Here is a 14,908-nt window from a genome sequence, read left to right as displayed (position 1 = left end):
CCCCAAGGCAATGTGTTCAGAGAAACAGTTTCTAGTTTTTTGGGAAATATTCTTCCTCTGCAGATGCACAGTTGTGCTATCTGCCTTCCTGACAGTTCTCTCCCGCTGTACATTCACCTCTCAATCACGAGACAGGTGGCTTTCCAGCATTTCATACTGGAGTGCAAGAGATGCTGTAGTCTACTGGAGCAATCTCTGTTTGCATTGTATACTTTAAGAAAAAGCTGGTTTTCCGTGCTGAGAGTGCTCTGGAAAAGATTGGGCAGGAGGAGAGATATTTAACATGGGGAATATGCCTTCCCTAAAATCTCTGGATTCCTGGAATCGTCTCTCCTCCCCAGTCCTGTGCTGTATGCTACTACGTATTGATCATCTGCCCCAGGACAGATGCCCCCAGCAATACGTTGGAGTTAGAAAAGCTGAAATGGAGCAGCCTTTTGGGGGGGTGGTGATGGGCAGGAAAATGGAAAGTATATGATTATTTTTATGTTACAGCAGATGAATATTTGTGGAGACAAAGTATTTGATCTGATAACAGAGGTTCACTTGAAAGAATCAAGGTTATTTTATGTCAATTTTCTCTTTGCCCTATATAAGATGCATTTAATTATTTCATGCTATCTCCCTCTATTCAAATTAATCTGTCTTATATATATTGTTGCTCAAATTAGAATAATTCTTTAATCAGCTGTGTTATGCATGCCATAGTAGACTAGAATAGGAAAGCTACTCCTGGCATACTGACGATGCATGTATTTTATTTGTTATTGTAATTTAAAAGTAAAATCAGAAATATTGATTTCTACTTGACTGGAGAGATGATTTAGTTTGAATATCAGACTGATCTTAATCAGGTGAGAATTAATTGAGTTGGAGGTATTAGATATTCAGTGATGTTAACTGAACCATGATCAATCTTACAGAGAAGCTTTCTTTTGTACTGTGTTGGAAATATCAAATAGCTCGTACTCTACAATGTAAAACAATCTTTTCATGTTCATCCTACTACTTCCTTTGGCTCATTAAATGCACCAGTAATCTGTTCTGTGCATACTGAGTAATCTTCAAAGTAACAAGCTAATAAACCACAATTTAATACAAAATTAAAAGCATAATAACTTTGCCATAAAATGTTGCTGATTATGTTTTGTATCATTTTAATCTTTTTGTACACATTTTACAAACATAGATTTTAAAACCTTGTCCTTGTTTACATTTTAAAGGGAACTGTTTCCTCCTCCTTCTACCATTGCCCCGCCAAATCCACATTGTTACTTGGACATCTTTTGTCCACCCAGTGGTAGAGCTCAAGGAATGACCCAAACGTTGAAAAAAACTTTTCCTTTTTTGTGTAAAGAAAAAAACCTACCCCAGGAATAGAACATAAGCCTGGTCTGGATCATGATACAAGCTTTTTTTTATTTTAAGAGTGTGATAGCAGTATCATAAGTGTTGAGAAAATATAAATGGTGAGATAACACCTCTGTAGGACTTTTTCTTAAGTAGTAAAATTGTAAAGTCTTTAAATAAACTAGAGCCAGACCTGAGAGGATCAATTTATCTTGATAATGGGGAATTTCATTTATTTTGTGTACAAGAACACCTGCAAAATAGATACATAACTATGATTGATAAAACTACAGTTCTAATATTACGTGAATTCCCAACACTTTGCAATATGAGTCAGTAGGAAAGGACCAAGTATTGTTACAATCTGAATCTGCACAAAATGAACTTTCAGAAATAGCCGTCATGCTACACACAGTTCATACACTGAAAATAAGAATGATGATCCCTTGGCATTGTTACATCAACACAGGTTCCATGCAGCTGGTTGTCTGGAGATGGGTCCCAAACAATTTTTGTTCTTCGCTTGCTTTGCACATGGAGAGACTTTAATGTTTGCCGAAAGAAATAATTAAGTATCTAATATTTTTAAATATTTAAAGTAAAAAAAAAAATTACTTTAAAAAATCCCCTACAAATATAATCTCCTTGCTGGTTGTTCCCCTTCATTAAATCACAAAAAAATAAAAACTTCCTGATGATTTTTAATGCTTGGGGCAGCGAGTTACAGTTTTTTCCATAAGGTCTTTCCTGTATGTATATGTTAGTGAAACTTTTGCAGTCTGACACAGAGATTCTGCCATTTCGTTTTGAATGCAGCACAGTGAAGAGACCAGCCTACCTCTTTTTGGGGGAGGAGGGGTGTTATAAGCTACATAAACAACAATTGCATCTTAAATATGGTGTTTTGTTTTTGTTGTCCAGTGTTTGTACGTCTGCAGGCACTGAGATTAAGAATGTTAAATTTAACCTTGTGTGGTTTAATGGTGTGGAAGAAAATCATTATCTTTATTGCAGCAGAGCTGTGGCTCTGTGTTATGCCAGATCTTGGTTTGTCCCTTTGAGTCAAAATCCTACAAGTTTTTATTTTCATCATAGAGGAGCAAATATTTCTTTAACCTATGAATATGTTCCAAGGTAAAAATGGGCAGTACCCTGGCTTTTTATTTCCCCCTTTTTTTTTTTAAATTAAGTATATGTACCAGGACATCTGTTGTTGGACCCCCACCAACTGTAACTAACTGTGCTGTAACTAACTTTCTGGTAATGTATCTGATCTTACAAAGTTTGAAAATCAACACTTCAATGTGCTGATTATTGCATATGCCTCTCTGACTGCTTGGATAGACAGGGAAAGAATTTATTTCACAAATCTGAGATAAGAGAACTGTTACCCAGTTTCACTTCGGTTTCCATCTGCTTCCCATATTATCTTGTAGTAAGGTTATAAAACAGAGTTGGGGGAAAAAGCTATTAAAAATACTGAAGAAAAACATTCTTCTTAGATACGGACTATTTTTCAGCAAAGATTTATGTGGACTGTAAAGATCTTTGTAAACAAAGTTCTTTACTGAGTCAACCTTCTACCTAATTATCAAAGAAACCTTAATAAAAAGATGCTCTGTAATTTAAAGCAGTTCCTAATCAACCATCACATATACTCAATAATAGTCAGACATTCAAAAATAATTCTTGATACTTCCAACATTATTTGTATAGTTCTGTATCTGAACAGAATTATACAAAGACTCGGAATATAATTTTTATAAAAAATAAAAACATGCATGTCCAGACAGCTTTAGAAATAATTTTAGAAGGCTTTTAAAAGCTCTTTCTTCCATTGTTCTGCAACCTTACATGTGCTACGATCTACAAAAGCAGCTGTTTTTCCCCTCGTTCTCTGTGTCCTGCTTTCTCAGGTAGGTAAGTTGAGAGAGGGAGACCCAGTGAAATACTGCTCTTGGATCCTGGGCAGTCGGAGATCTGGAGGTGCCGGGGACCAAACTCAGCAGGTTCCCCGAGGTACTCGGGGCCCAAGGTGCTCCCTGCTGAAGAGTCAGTCCGTGGAAGGGCTCATCACTGACCTTGGCCACAAAGCCCTCATGTCTGTCCCTGAAAATCGTAGGAGCTAAGCGGCCTTCCCATCATAGGCAGATCACCTCTGTATGCTAGCGTGCTGTAGTTAGCAGGTGAGAACTGGCAAAACTGAATGGCTCTGTATTCAAATACAGTTATTCAGCTTTTGTTCAGTCGAAAGCAGACCTTCATCTTGGCAAAGATACTGTTTGGCCTTACATACTTGGTTGATTTAGAGAAGGTACTAAATTGTAAGCTTGCTTTAGCAGTTAAAATCTCTCTACATGGCTGTAATGGCCAAAAAGTAATGAGACTTAAAATTCTCAGAACTGTGCCCACAACTTATTTTGGATTTGCCTTACAACAGAAGCACAAAGCTTTCTTCCTGAGAGAGAGGAAGAAGATGAAATCTGTCCTGGAATCAGCGATGAACTGTTCAGTGATCTGTACCCTCGAGAAGAGTTCTTTGCTCAGCATGCGTCCCCTCAGACACAGCCTACGGCACGGAGAGGAGCATGTGGGGCTAACCTATGTCACATATGATGTCATGAACCATAACTGCTGCAGGTGAAAGAGGGGTCTGTAGCCAGTTTCCGTGGTAACTGGTAGGCACCTGCAGCTCTTTGACGCAGTACTGGGATCTGTCCTTACCCATGCATAGAGCATTCAGCGACGGACATATGTAGCTGTCCTGGCAAAGCCTCATCAGGGTTCGTTTTGTGGAGGGCAAGCTTTTTGTCCCTTTCTAACAAGGCATTTTCACTCCTGTTGTGTTGAGCTCCGTCCCCCATTTTATTGAGCTTGTATTTGTAGATATTGGGGATAACCTTTATTGTTTGTTTGAAACATTTCTTCCTGTTTTGTTACAACCTGCACTGAATTTGCAGACTCGCCCAAATTTGCACCTAGTTTTGCTGCTGCCTGAGGTTCCGTTTTGGTAGCTTGCTGCTTGCAAGGAGAAAGAAAACATTATATGAGCTTGTAAAGTCATGGAAAGCCATTTGCTAAAGTCATGAAGATTGGATGATGCGCACGATTTCTAAAAGATCAATTCTGCTCTGAAAGAGCAATTGTTCTTTGTATCATGTGCAGTATCAGGAAGCAGGTTCGTTTGAGTGTGAGACCGGGTTTCCTCACATTCTGATTACCGCTGGTAGCTGTTAAAGTGTTAAACTACAATGGGTTTGTAATCAGATCCTGTGTATCCGCTCCTTTTGTGCTATCTTGCTGTGCACCCTGAAGCTTTGGTCTACAATGCAGATATTGCTTGAGTCAGGAATGAGTGGTGATTGTCAAGATTACAGAGACAGAGATTAATTCTTGGTTTGAGATTGTATCTGGAACTATTGTGCACTACTTGTGAGATTCTCCAGACCAGTAGTTTTAACACTCGTTGTGCTGCTCAACAGTGAGATGTTTTGTTTCATGAAAGAGTTGTGAGCAAGACAGAGCATAATTAAAAATAAAACAACATTCTCCAGACTCCTGTAAGGTTTCTGGTAAACGTTTATAACTAAACCTATCTTGCACCACGCTCCTTAGGTGACTGCCAAAGGGATGTTAGAGGAGAGAGGGATAATAAAATTTTGTGTGCTGATATGAGGATACCCAATATGCTTTTCCCTGCTTCTTTTTCCCTTCTGTTGTTAAGCATCAGCAACGTTAAGGCTAGATAGCTGGAAGCAGTTTTATCACTTTGCAACAGTGCCTGGCCATGTACCACAAGCGGGGCCTTCTGAAGCCAGGGAATGCTTGCGATTGCAGTTCAGGTTTTGTTCACTGGGACATCACGCCTTGAACCAATCAAGATTGGTGAGCTAACAAGTGAGAGGGACCTCCTGTTGTCTTCAGTGGTTTTTTTACTTCACAGTTTCCAGAAGGAATGATTGCTACAAAAAACCACCAGCACAGCACTTAAGGAAGTGCCTGTAGAGAGTAGAAATCAAACTGGTCACTAGACAAACCATAAGCTTTCACAGGCTTCTGATGTTTTTCCCAGAAAAAGCAAAGGACATTTTTAGAAATGTGGTAATAGGTATGATTTTTCTGACATGCTGATGTAGGGGCATTCAGTTAAACAGTCCAGGAAACAAGAGAAGAAACATCAGATTCCCCTTGAAAAGCCAAAGAAACATTTTGATAATCTAATAGCACACTTCTTGTATTGTTCTGAGCTTACACTGCTTCAGAGTAGCTTAAACTTCAGCTGTTCTGAAGTATCCTCAAAGTTGTGCTTGTGTATTTGGATGATTTTAGGTCTAAGCTAAAACACATACCAAACAAGATTGTAGAAATTGAGTATGGTTGTTAGTAGATACCTTTGAGCACAGGTTACAGCGTCTTCTCAACTAGTACTTAACTGGTTAATTCAAACCCACTTTTTGCATACTTTCCTCTGGTACATTTTCAAGCGGCGTACGGGGATGTTACCAGCGTCTAACATTAGGTGCTGTGCTGAAGCACGTTTTAAGTGTTCATCAGTAATATGTTCAAAGTAGATAAGATGTCAGTTCTTTGCAAAGTTTTGCAAAGATGTATGTAAGTTTGGCAGTGTAAGGACAGTTCAGACTGTCATCAACACTTTCAGCAAACAATTTTTTTGGTAAGCTATTTTATCAAAAGCCTAATTAATATAGCCATGGGCAAGCAGATTAGCCTCACCTAGGGGTTGCTTGCAACTGTTGGATCACTTTCTCCTTAAAGTCTTGTTAGTAGTGTACAGGATACTAGAAGGTGGATTTCGTTCCACTGAGGTCCGCAACTGCTGAATGCCCATTTCAGTGGGCGTCTGCTGTGAGCAAAGGATAGGATTCCATCTTGCTGCTTTTATAGGCACAAATGTCTGTTTTCTTGTTTATTTAAGTTTTGATGTAATGGAAGTTACATCATCGTACAGCATCAAGAGTTACTTAGTAGGCAAATCTGAAACTTAGCTAAATGTCTCGAAAACCTACAAGGACAGGTACAGGACTACACTACAGTTGGTATCTGTAGTGCCCGTATTTTCATGTGGTCAGTAACTTGCAGGTGTTTGAGGTGCCTTTTTGATTCCCAGCATGACTTCAGAAGGTATATCTATACAGTAAGCTTAAAGAGTGGAAGTGATACAAAAATTGCTACTTCTATAATATTACATATCTGATCACTGTGTACAAAAAGTGGAAGATTCTGGTGTCAGTACATGAAGGACAAGATTTTGGACAAAACAGAGTAAGAGCAATGCATTGAGCATATATATATAGACATATGATACTCAATGTGCATATACTGAAGGTACATAAACATACTCAATGTACATACACATTGAGTATAGATAATGTGACTTACCCTTTGTATGATGTAGCATCATTAAGTTTTGATGTTACTGGATTAGCTGTAGGTTTTGCTAAAGATGTTCAAGAATGTAATAATTTCTGTATGCCCTAAATTTGTTGGATATTAAATCACTCCCAGGAAAAGCTCCGAAGAGGAGAAATGGAGGGAACTCTGGAAAGGAACACAGCAGGTTTGACTTTGTACTTGACCCGGCTTCTGGTTCATCTTGGACATTTGGCTTTCTCTCTCTCTCTCTTTTCTACCTGTTAAATGCAGATGATTACTAACTCAGACCCCTTATAACAAAACAGGTTGAAATCTCCTGATGGGAATAACAGCTAATTCTTACCTAGTTTATTATTTAGTGAAATATCTATACAGGGTGCTGGTAACAATGAGACATAATTTTAGTTACTCCTAGATAAAAAACACACCCTTAACCATTACTTCACTTCCCCTCCAGCCCTCAAAGCCATTTCTTTTTCAGTATCTCACTGACTTGTTTTTAATTCTCGAGACCCTTAAGACTGACTGGGTACTTCCACTTCATTGAGCAAACGGATGCAAGATCATTTCTCTTGGGAAGAGACAGATCATTGTCTCTCCTCCCTTTTATATTCCTTTGTTCTTAAATGCCAGAGATCATGATCCCAGAAATGTAGATGATCATCAATATTTTTGTAGGCAATGCTCTCTACTAGCCATTTGGACTTTGAAGAAACTCCGTACTGGGGAACAGCTACAGGCCTCTACACAACGCAGAGAAGATACAGAGAAGACAGCAGTCCTTCCTGGAGCACTGTAGTGCCATGGAGTACAACCTGGCACTCCCAGCTGATAAACTACTGGCTTTCTCCTTGCACTCCCAGGAGGGATTTTTGGAAATGCCAGGAAAGAACCATGACCTCGCAGTTTCTTATCTCCTGTCCCAAGGGAACCTTCACAGATGGTCATTGCCAGTGGCATTTCTTTGAGACAGTAGTTGCTGTCAACATTACTGCCCTCTTAATTTGTAGATACAAACATCCTTCAGTAATTTCAAAAGCTTTCATTGTAGAGGAAACGCTGACAACCCTGGCCTACCTAATTTTCCGTGCTTCCTTTTGTTTTGCTGTGATAGCCCCGACTAGTCAGTATGAAAAGCAGGTGCAAGAATCATGGATTTGCTGCAAGAATAACTTCAGAAATTTGTTGGTATTAGCAATAGTAGTATGTGTGTGAACGTGTTTTATGATATGAGGGGAGAATCCCAATTAATGTCTTGTTGCTAAACAAGTGACAAAGACCTTACAAACAGAATGAGACTCCAGGCCAACTATGGTAATATATATTAATAATAATAAAAAATCAGATCTGGTCTGTGGGTTTTTTTATGTGGAATAGTATACACATAGGAGTATATTTTTACCAATTGTCATTCTTCTAACTTTTAATTTAGTTTGTGGGGGTTTTTTTTTCTTTTTTTTCCCCCAGCATTTACTAAATGCTGTCAAGAAACTGGTCTTCTTATGGTGGTGAAGTGTCGACAAGAGAACACAGCACTGAAAGACTGTCTGGTTGGCTAGTAAGTCCCTCATGAGTTTTTGTTCTTTTTTTGCTGCATGGCCTATACTAATCTAGAAATGAGTAGAAATCTTAAATCTTCTAAAAAGGGTTTTGCAAGGTTAGTGACTTTGATGTATTTTCTGGAAAATTGCGTCTTTGCTTTAGAAAAAAACATGCTGGTCCGGGTCCTACCTGCCAAGATTTTATTTCCTTAATAGAGCTGTCTTATGGCTATAAAGACTCTCTTCTTGATTTAAATGGTGACAGATCTAGATTTGCAGCCCAGACCACATGTAGCCCTGTGTTCACTATGCTGAATTACATATGTGGGGAATGGGGGTGAGCAGCAGAAGCACCTTCATACTCTGTTAGTGAGACAGGATAAGTTTGTTTTGATTTTGCTTCTTGAACTGTTTTTTTAAGATTTAGTCTTTGTCCTGAAAGTGTCCTGCTGTTGTGAACAGCAAGAGCAGCAGCAATGGGAAGTTGCTAGATACTCAAGAGGGCAACTTGATGCCATGGTGGATTGAAACATCTCTTTTGGAAGACGTAATTTATCCCCAGTGCCATCAGGCTGAAGTGTTAGATTCTTGAATTTCCCAGGGTGAGGGTTGGGGATTGTTTTGAGTTTGACTGGGGGGAGAATGGGGTTGGTTTGTTTTTTGGTGGAATGTGTGTCCTACCCTGTTAAACCAGAGATCAAGATTAATGCCTTTAAACTAGTGCTAGTTATTCTCAGGTATTTGGGAACTGATGAAAAAACATGTGCAACCAGGCAAGAGTTCAAGCCTAACTGCAGTGAGAACTTGCTGCACACTACTGAAAAAAATGCTTAGTGCTTGAATAATTATACTTAAAATCAAAATTAGGAGAAAAATGAATTGAATGATCAAGAACCTCCATGTTTACTGTTCAAGACATACACTTGAACCTGTTCCCAGTAGTTGCTTGAGTTCGTAAATATAAGTAAGTGTACTCCAGCAGATTGCCATGCTGAGGATGCTAACTGCAAATAATAACCTAGCTGAACTGAAATACCAAAGGTCTTTCCCTTTTTCTACCTTTCCTCTTCATGGCTTCACTGTAGAGGCTTGAAAAGGACTGTGCCTCATGAGAGAATGCAGACCAACTCAGTATTTAGAGTTTATGAAGGTAACTTTAAGTTGCTTATGTACTTTATAAAAAAAGGTATTTTATTATTGAAGGCAGGCAGATTTTCTTGGGTGTGAAAGGAAGATCAGTTATGAGTGTTATTCATGCAATATCTGTTCCATATTCCAAGATGAAAAACAGTATTATGTATTTGTCTGTCTTGTAGCTATTCTGATCCATTATTCTATGAGGAATGCAAAACAGAATATTTGAAGCAAAGAGAAGAATACAGAGCAACTGGAATTAAGAAAAAAAGACAGAAGCTTACTTCAAATGTGTAGTTAAAACTTAAAATGAACTTTTCAAATTTTATATCCAACTTTGATTTGACTTGATGTAAACAGACTTAAATCATCTGTACCCCTCTGTGTTGAATTTAACTGAAATACATCAAATGAGATGAATGGAGAATAAAATAATCTCTGAACTTAAAAGTAATTTTTTTCCCCTGTAATTAAAGATATAAAGCATGCTGTCACAGTTTGGAAGAGAAGTTGCAAAGGTCTGTTCCTCTGTCTGGACTTGAGATTTTGCAACCCATTTACAAATGGCCTTTTTGAATTTAAAGCTTGTGTCTAGTTATGTATGGCAGGCTACATAAAAACTTAAGGGTGAATAATTCAAGTTGTATTACCTGATCACAAATTGGGTATACGTTAAAATGGGTCTATTTGTCATCTGAAGGTGAGGGTGTATGGAGGTGCTCTTGATGCTCTTACTAGAAGAGAAGGGTGGCAAATGCAGAAGAGAAGAGCTGCTTGGACCAATTTGATTTATCCTTTTCATGAAAACATTGAGTCATATGAGAGCCCGATAATACTTTTTGCCTACACTGTGACTCATTTTTAAGTCTACGTTGTCAGAAGAGATGGATGCCCCATGCCTGTGTGTGGCCCAGACTGACCGTTTTGACTCCAGAAGAAAAAGTCATCCGATTGAGACCTTCCCTGAGAATGAGAGAAGGCATGCTGAAGGCAAAATCATTGAGAGCAGTATCCTCCCCTGCTTTCCACTTTCAGAATTAAGATGATTGTATAAGCTTCCACACTTCAGGAGGGAGCAAGTGACCACACTTGCAAAATTAGTACGGATGGAGGTGAGTGAACAACTAAACTAGGTATGTAAGATGCAGGTCACTTCCAAGTGTTCACTAAGTGTAGGCAAGTCCCTGTTATAAAAAGGGACAAACAAAGGATCTTTTGTATACTGATACTTGAAGCTGCTTAATTGTAGAACTCTCAAATGCATAAATGGCTTCACTAGATATAGTCTGTAAAACTATTTTGGGGGATCTTTTGAAGCATTTTGAAAGAAAAAATTTCTTTACAAGGAAAGGCTGCACTTAGAAAACTTGGTAACTTTAATGCCCTGATTTCACAAAAAAAAGAAAGATTTTTTCCTGAGTAAGTAGTAGGATTTGTTACTTTTCCATCACAACATGCAAAATTTGACTTATTTTGATACTGTTTCACCACAAAACTAATACTGCTTTAAAGCTATTCAAGTAGGAAATTCAAATCAGACTTTGAGACACATGCATGTGAAGTACTCACTTAAGGTAACGTTGCAGGTTAGTCCTTGCCTTTATTCTGTGCCTTTTACTGGAATAATTAATAGTCATGTTGCTTCTGCTATTACACAGCAGATTGGCTGGAGGATTAGGGAATGCTTGTGAATGAAAAACTGGAGAGAGGTGTAGCATTCTGCCTTGTTAGGAAACCTTAAGGGCACTCAGCTCTAAAACTAACCCCTGTAAAATAGCTTCTGTGGAATAAAGTTTCCTACATCTGTACTTGCTCTTGGCTCCTCAGTTCAAGCATTTTGGAAAACAAAAATATTCCAAATCAGTGGAAAGTTAGTTGTTCCCCTGTATGTATTAAGGTATATGGTGAAATGTTTTTTAAGGACATCAACTGTTCTGCCATGTTTTCAGCCTCTGGAAAGCGAGCCTGGGTGGTTGTAATTTTTGTCAAAAGCACTTCCAAAGAAGATTTGGGCTGGGGTGAGCACTCTCTTAGAGGCAAGTGCTGTGTGCTGCCAGTGGTATGTGCCTGCACCCAAGGCTCACCTGGGTCTTACTCAGGTTCACACCACAGCTGGTGAAGACAGACAACAGCACCAGCAATGGGTTTCTCCTTTTCTGGCTTAGCAGAAAGTATGTTCAGCAGGCGAGGGCGAACCCCAGTGCACTGACTAGTACTGCTGGGAAGGAATTAATGCCTGTAGTGGAACAAAGCCCGGTTTAACCTGCAGATGTTAGTAACCCCCACCATTCTATACATGCTTTATGTGAAGGACTGTAATAACTCACTTCTGCACCCATAACCAGGCTCTGCTGTCAAGCCTGAAATGTACTGAAATTACATGTACTGAATTATGCTGTCAACCATTCATTTCTCTTTACCTACACTGTTGTCTGTGCAAGGAAGAACTGGGTTATTGCAGCTCCTCCCTTGTTTACTGTTGCACTTAGAGCTGGGCTTTGCCCATGGCTCTGGCATCAACTTCCTCTGTAATACACCCATGGCCTTAATGTGATGTTTCCTAGTTTTGAATTCTTGATTTCACACCTTTTGCTTTCTTAATGTCTTGTGCAGTATCCTGTATTTTAATTGCATTTACATCTTTTATTTAAAGTTTAAATGAAAGAATGAGTACTATGAAGTGACAAACTCATACTAGTAAATAGCTTTGGTTTTGGTTTTGTCTCAGCTGCAACCTCTCCTTCCTACTCAGGTTAACAGGAAGCAGCCCTAGATACTAATCAGTGTAAGAAGACATCAATAGTATCGACAAAGCCTTCAGCTGTGCTTCAGCAGCTAACTGGAAGCTTTTTTGCTATGTGTTGAGTATTTTTAAAAAAGCACTTTTGTTTTGTCAGAAGTTACTCATGAATGATGAGAGGGTATAAATAGCTCTGGAAGCCTGGCTGACTTCCCCTCTCAGCCCCTCCACCTCCCAACAAAACCAAACATGTAGCTGCCTGCGCTTACTGAGAGCAGCCAGCTATAGGTGATTAGGAAGGGAGCTGACATCAGTGCAGACATGCAGTACTTCACCTACCTGTCTCCATCTAAACCAGGGATTGCAACTCTAATTAATGGTCCCTAGATGTTTCTTCATATGTTTTTTCATTTTGCAATCAGTTCTGTAGGATTCTTACACATTATTATTCTGCGTAGGAGTAGGCAATTGGTGGAATTAGTCTAGGTGTGTCTCCAATGTTTTCAAGTTAGCCTATTAAGATAAAAAGATTACTTAAGTGCAGAGGCAGGGACTAGCTCAAGTAGGCCAACCAAAGTCTGAAGCGTGGCAATGCCGCTAGCCCATCACAGCTAGTATTTGCGAAAGTGCCTGATGTTTTCTAACACGTAACCTTCTTAAAAATGAAGGTGGCATTACCAAGTATTTGCTGTTCCAATTTTAAGACTGCCTGTTACAACTAGAAGCTTTCACAAAGTTGCGCAGCTTTCACTGCAGCCGTACAACTAGCCTGCACCCCCTGCTTACCTCCTTTAATGGGAACCATGTGCTCAGCCAGTTTAAAACCATCCACTATGTGGCACTATTGATTGACATTGATGGAATAAGGTCTTAAAGCTAGAAGACTAATGTGCCACCTAGCACCCTCACACAGTGCAGCGAGGTGTCTGTCACAGTTTCTGCAGCAAAGGGGCCTATCTTTTTCTCTCCATAGCACTTGAGAGAACTTGACAAGCACCCAGGACACCCACCTTTTTCAGTTCAGGCTACGCTCTTTCAGTGTATTAAAGCTCTCGTCAAACTCCTGAGAGAAGCCCCCTACAAATGTGAAGTCTAAAAGGAAGGAGGAAAAGGGTCTCATATGCTTAAAAAAGTTTGCCTTCATAGAGTAAAATGAAAACTGAGGAAAGATGAGTGGCATTCTGCAACATGCAGGGTTTTCCAAGAGGAGTGGACCTACCCACCATTGCAGTGTCCGAGTCCTCACCCAGCAATTAATCTGTAAGCCAGAAACCCATTCTGCCTCACATTTAGTACAGCCAAACTCCTCCTCAAGTAATTCCTGCAAGCTCGTGTTCTCTGTTTACTCTGCTGGTCCAAAAATGGTCAGATACAGTTGAAATGGTAAGTGTTCTATCTAGTTAAAAATCAGTTCAGTAACAATAAGCACCTGGTTATTTCTTTCATGCTTCTCCCCTAGATCAAACATCCATACTCAAACACCACCATCTTACCACTTAATTACTGTATCTTGAATTGTCTTGATGTTTGAACCACTTTGGCTCTTCCATCTTAAAATACAACGAAATGAATTCTGCTGGACGCTGATCTCAGTTTACATCACAATACATTTACTACAGAGAACAGATTTTTTTAAAAAAAATGGTTCAACTGCTTATCAGACTTGGGAATTTGCAACTCGATTAAAATTAGGGTTTACCTTTAGTGCTGATAATAATAATAAAAAAATTAAATACTTTTGTCCACTGTCCTACATTCATACAATTGCAAGTAGCATACCATTCCCCCCTACAGAAAGGGGCAAAAGCCTGACCCTTAAAAAACCAAAGCAATACAAAAAAACCCAAAACCCGCATGCCTGTTTGTATTCAAAAAGCACAAAGCAACAGGGAAACACCTTACCACTCTGCGGCCACTGTTCTTCACAGGGCCTGGCTGAAGAGCAGAACAAAATGCAGGCAAGTCAGTCAGGTACCGGAGCTTTTCACTCTTCCTTTACCAGGCCACAGCATCATTAAAAATACAGGTGTCTGCGTGTTAGAGTCTCAAAGTCTACTGCAAGTAGTTTTTGAAATAGAATTAAATCTGTTTTACATCACCAGTATAGTTCATATCATACTTACATGGGCCTGTACTAAATTATTTGGAATTCGTATTGTCTTACTGCAGCTCCACCATGTGTCTAGTACTGCTCTCATCTTTTTCCAGCTGTAAAAATTTGACAGTGCATCACACCTAATTTAGGAGTTTGCTTTCTTCAATATGGCTAGTTCACATAAGAGGAAAACTAATCAGTTGTAAATCCACAAAAGTGCCAGGGAGACTTAAAATGATCAGATTTTAAAAATATTTAAAGTGAACCAAACAGTGGAAGTTTACATGAGTTATTAGAAGTTAGTCCAACTCTCCAAATAACCAAATACATATTCATCGGCTTGCCATATGCTCACTTAAATGTGCAAAGCAACAACCTCCTCCTGCCCCAAAAGCCGTCTTCCGTTTCTGTTGAATGGAATGAGTTCTTTCTTTAATTAAAAATTGTCAAATCAGTGGGTTGGGTGAAGTTTAAAAATATTCAAAGTTTGCATTCAAGTGAAATTTTTTTTGTGTCATTTAACATACTTACTTGAGGACTTTGGTCCTTACTTTATGCAGTTTTACGGTTTTATATAGCAAATGCACGTGTGCACACAAAACACCAGAACCTCTTTACTACAGCTACTTCTCCATGTAATTTGCTGTCACTGTG

The 14,908-nt window shown here is 39.1% G+C and overlaps 1 protein-coding gene across 1 annotated transcript in view; it reads left to right on the top strand.

Moving 5' to 3' along the window:
* CMC1 (C-X9-C motif containing 1) overlaps nucleotides 1-14,186 on the top strand; it is a 49,751-nt gene extending 35,565 nt beyond the window's left edge. The window contains exons 3-4 of the mRNA XM_072853940.1: nucleotides 8,212-8,302; nucleotides 9,602-14,186. Of these exons, the coding sequence (XP_072710041.1) occupies nucleotides 8,212-8,302; nucleotides 9,602-9,716 (206 nt within the window). The 3' untranslated portion in view covers nucleotides 9,717-14,186. The remainder of the gene's footprint in view (nucleotides 1-8,211; nucleotides 8,303-9,601) is intronic.
* The last annotated feature ends 722 nt before the right edge of the window (nucleotides 14,187-14,908 follow it).

Source organism: Ciconia boyciana, chromosome 2 (assembly GCF_034638445.1).
Source record: "Ciconia boyciana chromosome 2, ASM3463844v1, whole genome shotgun sequence".
Classification (NCBI taxonomy): Eukaryota; Metazoa; Chordata; class Aves; order Ciconiiformes; family Ciconiidae; genus Ciconia; species Ciconia boyciana.
Note: the sequence above shows the minus strand (reverse complement) of the source record. Positions and strands in the feature narration are given on the sequence as shown.